This window comes from Montipora foliosa, chromosome 2 (genome assembly GCF_036669935.1).
Source record: "Montipora foliosa isolate CH-2021 chromosome 2, ASM3666993v2, whole genome shotgun sequence".
Lineage (NCBI taxonomy): Eukaryota > Metazoa > Cnidaria > Anthozoa > Scleractinia > Acroporidae > Montipora > Montipora foliosa.
Window position 1 is genome coordinate 25,242,842 of NC_090870.1, and position 5,585 is coordinate 25,248,426.

Below are 5,585 nucleotides of genomic sequence, written 5' to 3' on the forward strand. Positions count from 1 at the left end.
TGTATTCCATTCCCATCTGAACTCGCAGCCAAATTTATCAGAGAGGACACTCTTTATCCCAGGAATATCCCAGTTCTGTGTGGTTTCCTTCAGGTAACCTTGGGCACCTACGAAGTTTGTTCCACGGTCTGACCAGCAAACATTAGGGTATCCACGTAAGCAGGCAAATCGTCGAAAGGCCATTAAGAATGCGTCTGAGGTTTTATTGGTGACCAGCTCTAGGTGGATCGCACATGAAGTCATGCAAGTGAAGATGATCACTTGTGCCTCTTTCAGGGTTTTGCGACCGAGTTTAATCTGTACTGGTCCGAACATGTCCATAGCAGTGTTTGAGAATGCAGGGAAGCCAGCTGCTACTCTTAGGTTTGGGATCTGTCCCAAGAGCTGGTTGAGGGGCCTTTTCCGTAGTTTTCTGCATGTGACACATTTTGAGGTGACGGTCTTAGCCATTCTGCGGAGTCCAATAATCCAAAATCTTTTTCTGGCCTCGTGAATTAAACTCTTATAGCCACAATGCCCACGTCGTTCGTGGAGGTCACACAGAAGCAAGATCATAAAAGGGTGGTCTTGTGCTAACATAATAGGCTTTCTCAACTCTTCCACGAGACATCTGACATCTTCAAGTCGACCATGCGCATGAAGAAGGCCATCTTCACCTTTCTTTGCCACTAGTTTCTTATCCAAACTGTCTTCGTTGACGTGAAAGTGACTCCACTTCAGAAGCTGGGTTTCGGCAAACTTCCTGAACTGAAATGGGCCCTGACTTCGGGTTCATTTTCCGAGCGTTGTGAATAAAGCAACGAACGTAGGCAAGAGTTCTCCTTATCTTGAAGTATGTAGAACACGTTTTCAGCAAATGTAAAAGGATAGGATTTTCTTCAGATTCATGCTGATCTAGTCCAGGACATACTTCTGCCGCGGCAGTGTGATGTTTTCCGGCTTTCTTCTCTTTCTGAAACGTTTTCTTCTCTTTTAAAGCTTCAAGGTCCTTCACATTTGTGTTAACTTGGGTTTGATCTTGAAAGTTGGGCCACTTTTCTTCTGGCAACTCTAGGAAGGATGGTCCCCCTGCCCACTTCATGAGATGATTAAGATGGATTCCTCTCGTCAGAGCATTTGCAGGGTTGTTGTTAAATTTGATGTAATGAAATTGGTCTGCCCCAATGGTCTCTTGAATTTCAGCCACTCTGGCAGATACAAAGGGCCTGAATTCCCATGGTGGGGTTCTGATCCAGAACAAAACAGTTGATGAACCGATCCAGAAGAATCGTTCCCAGTCCTGCGCTTTTGTGAATTCCAATGCCTTTACACATGTAATGTACATGCGTGCGAGTGATAAACAGCCCAACAGTTCTAATCTCAGGATGCTTTTCTTCTTCAGTGGTGCTATGAAAGCCTTTATCATGACTGGAACACAACGATAGTTTCCGCCAGCAAGTTTCCACCGTAGGAAGATGACTGCACCATAAGCCTGCTCACCACCATCAGAGAATCCGTGAATTTGAGGGACGCCCACTGTGTTCCTTGGTTTTAGCTTGCGGTCAAAGTGAAATGATAGGAGATCATTTATGGACTGGACATTCTCTAACCATGTTTGCTGAATACTCTCAGGAAGGATGTCGTCCCAGCTGTAACCCGAACTGCATAACCCTTGCAAGTCAATTCTGAACTTGATAGTAACGGGTGACACAAGTCTGATAGGATCCCAGAGTTGAGCGAGAAACTTCAGACAGCTTTTTTTGGAGAAGCCTTCCAGTAAGCCAACCACGTTTTCTTTCTTGAAGGTAAACTTGTCTTCTTCTTTATCCCATTTGTGGCCAAGCAGATGTGTAAATCTCTCACCACTAAACTGGTCAATTTCTGAGTGGTTGGAATGCCACGCCTTAATTTGAAACCGGCCTTTTCCAAGGACGGTGTCAATTTCATTGATTATTCTCTTGGCTTTTGTTGAGTTGCTTTCGGAGCCCGCGATATCATCCATGTACGCGTGATCTTGAAGTTCTTGGGCTGCGTCTGGAAATTCGACTTGTGAGACTTTAGCTAAGTAATTGATGGCGTTCGAGGCAATATCTGGGGCTGGCTTGTCGCCAAAATTTAATCTGAGCCACTGGAAGACTAAGGGCGTTTCACTTTTGTCGCTTCTCCACTAGAATCTGTGAAAGACTTGGTCATCAGGGTGCACTAGTACCCGAGTAAGCCACTTCGTTCCATCGGCAGGCCATAAGCACATTGGGAAGACTGTTAGTGTAATTAGGTCCTTTCTCAAGCTGATCGTTGAGGGAAAGACCATCGTGGCCTTTTGAAGACGCATTGAAAACAAGGCGAACCTTAGTAGTTCTCTCTGGTGTGAAAACTGCTTGCAAGGGCAGATACCATTCGGGTTGACTGTGATCAACTTCTTCTGTAGGAACTTTAATTACGAAATCTTGTTCCAACAGCTTTTGTACCTCGTCATTTACGATTGCAAAGCATTCTTTTCTTTCGAACGACTTCTCAGCAGACTGCATTCTTTTGAAGGCAATGTCATAATTTCTGCATTTGGGGGGTCCATTCTCATTCCAAGGCATTCTTACTTGGATTCTTCCATCTACCAATGTAGTTGAATCAGACAGGGATTTGACGAACTTGTTTTCTCGCAGCATGTTCTCACTACAAGTACACAGTTCCGTTGGTTTAACTCTCAGTGTGTCCTGATAAAGTAGTTTCTTAATGTCGTCCTCAAAGCTCAATGTTCCGACTTCAACGGACTGTATCCTGGAACTGTTAACTTGTCCTAAAACGTACCAACCAAAGCAGTTACGTTTGGCAATCGGCTCTCCTGGTTCCCCAGACAAGGTATGAATGTCGACAAAGGCATCGACGAAATCTGTACCAATTAGAAGATCTATTGTTCCACCAGATAGATGCAGTTTGTTCGCTACTGGTTTGAGATGAGAGAACTGTTCAATAGCTCCCTTTGAGATCGTCTTCGCGGCACTGCAAGGTCTCTTTATCGTGTATACTTCCAGGTCTTTGTGATATCCTTTTCTGTACTCGAGGCAACTGTGATCTCGATGATTTCCGAAGTTTCAGACCTCTTCTCTCCACCCGCTAGATTCATAGTAAGATGGGTGGCTGTCCCTGCTATTCCCAGTCGTTCGGCTGCATTCTTAGATAGCAGACTTTTGTTTGATCCAGAATCTATCATCGCAAGCATTTCAACAAGCATTCCACCTGAGTCCATAACCTTCACCTTTTGGACAGGACATAAACCAGTGATTAGCTTGACATCTTCCTTGTGGTCAGCGGCACAGTTGGTATAGCCTTCTGCAGGAACATCTTGCGTTCGAGCTTAGATTCGAATTGATTGTCTCGTTGTGAAGAGTGCGGTGATGATTCCTTTTGCATTTATCGCAGGTAGTACTGTCTGGTTTCTTACAGTCATTCGTGTGATGTGGTCTAAGACATTTGCAACATCTTTTACTCTGTTTGACTGCGTCCCATCTTTGATTTACCGTTGAACTTTGATACAGCAGACAGGCAGCTAAATGGTGTTTCCACGCACAACCAAGTGGGCACGCTTCTTGATCGGGAGTTCTATCATTACTAGCAGCGTGGTTCTCTATTCTTCTAAAGGTTGGTCCTCGGTGGGTACGTTCCTTTTCATCGGCGTTGTCACTGTCTGGTTTGCCTCTGGAGCGAAGGGATGCCTCTTGATGTAACCAGGTTACAAGGTTTGACACATTTTCTTCCTTTTCCACTCTCTCCATCTCCCTACCAAAGTTTATATTGTCTCTTGGATCGAGTTTTGATAAAAGCTGACACATGAAGAACGGAGCTTCTGATGCCTCCAACACGGTGCAACCATTGTTTTCCATATCATTGACAAATACAAATTGTGTGGCGTAATGCGTGAGTGACTTGGAGTCCCATTTAACATGTTTGAGATTATTCATTTCAGCTAACAGTTCGTCCATAAGTTTTCGCTCATTTGCGAATTCAGTTTCAAGAATTTCCCAGGCTTGGTTAATGTCTTTACAGGTCTTAACTTGATCTGTCCAGGAAAAGCCTTTAGGCATCGCTTTTCGGAATCTTTGAAGTTGCTCATCCTTGTCTTGTCCATATTTTTCCATACAGTGTCTAAACTCCCTTTTCCACGTTTGATATGTTCTTCGACTTCCGTCCCAGTTTGGAACTGTCAACCGCTCTAGGCTGCTAGGTTTCGATCCTATCGCAACGGCCACTTACTCAATTGCAGAGGTCATCGTTTTCAAGGTTTCTGTGTGGTCAGGACCTTTCGGAAGAGCATTTTCGCTTTGATATGCTGCGTATTTCAAAGTAATTTGGAGAAAATCAGCTTTGACTTTGTCCGCGAGTTTCCTGTTCGCTAATACCAATTCATCTTCTGATGAAGTGCCTTCTTCAATTAACTTGTCTAAGATTGCCTCTTGCTGCTTTTTAACAGATCTGTACTTTGATTGCACTAAATTGAACACTGCTTCGAGTCTTTCAAGTCCCGGTTTTACTGCAAAGATCACTTCAAATTCTTCCATTAACTCATTAAGAATTCCAGCGGCATTGTTAATTTTTCCCGTGAGGGTTTTTACATCAACTTTCGGCGGCATTGCGAAATGAAGGTGTAAATTGAAGTATTTTCTAGAATGGTCAGTCGCTCACTTTATGGCAGTCGGTTGTTCTGGAAAATGATGCGTTTCTTTCGTGAATTTAAATGACTGTAATGATTCCAAGATCGGTTGATCGCTTGTTTCGCTGTCAGTTCTTCTTGGAAACCGGTCGTTTTGCCACGACGCTGTCCTTCGGGATCTTGCAGTTGATAATGTAACCTTCGATGAACAGAATTTTTGACTGATTCGTGCTTACGTAGTGAGGCGTTACCCAAATTTGAAGGCTACAGTCGATGTATAGATAACCCGGCGTTTTATTTCTGTACTCGTTGCCAACCGGAAATGTCATTGGCAACAGTCAAACTACAAAGCAAATAAAAGATTTCGGTTTTAAATATGAAATTACACTTTAAAGACTGAAATATTTGCAGCGAAATTCTACTTACAATTCTGTTGGGCAATCCATACTTCATAACACGGCTCTTTACATTGTGGGTGTGTCGATTGGTTGATTGCGTGCAAGGCCATTATTCAAATACGTTACGTTTTTTTATATAAATAGACTAATTCGTCGCCAGGTCCTTCGCGACTTCATTTTGGCGCCCAAACGGAAGTTCTACTGCACTAGCGCAAATCACACATAATCAATTAATTATATCTAAAATAAAAATTCAACACACCCATACAAATGTATTTTAACTACTTAAGATTTTAAATTTTGTGTCATGCAGGTTTCCTTACACCATAACATCATTCAGAGAAATTAAAGAAATTACCTATGAGGATTGCCAGTATGTGTATATATGACAACTCCTAACATAAACTTAACAACAAAATTGGCAGTCATTGATTTCTATTTTGGATAAGGCATCACACTGTGCTACAGACTGTATTTAACTCCAGGTACAACTGTATGGTATTAAAATCCTTGCTCAAGATCCCCATACGAGTCCTTGTCTATGATGGGCTCTTACAAAAAGA

The 5,585-nt window shown here is 42.9% G+C and overlaps 2 protein-coding genes across 2 annotated transcripts in view; both read right to left on the bottom strand.

Annotated features, from left to right (window-relative positions):
- LOC137991367 (uncharacterized) overlaps positions 1-450 on the bottom strand; it is a 1,002-nt gene extending 552 nt beyond the window's left edge. Inside the window, exon 1 of the mRNA XM_068836467.1 lies at positions 1-450. This exon is cut by the window's left edge and continues 552 nt beyond it. Within this exon, the coding sequence (XP_068692568.1) occupies positions 1-450 (450 nt within the window).
- A 226-nt stretch (positions 451-676) lies between these two features.
- LOC137991368 (uncharacterized) lies at positions 677-1,981 on the bottom strand. Its single transcript, XM_068836468.1, has one exon. The coding sequence runs from the start codon at positions 1,979-1,981 to the stop codon at positions 677-679; it is 1,305 nt and encodes a 434-aa protein (XP_068692569.1).
- Between the last annotated feature and the right edge of the window lie 3,604 nt (positions 1,982-5,585).

Excerpts from the sequence above, each read along its gene's own strand:
- LOC137991368 (XM_068836468.1), bottom strand. The coding sequence starts at position 1,981 with ATGGATGATATCGCGGGCTCCGAAAGCAACTCAACAAAAGCCAAGAGA.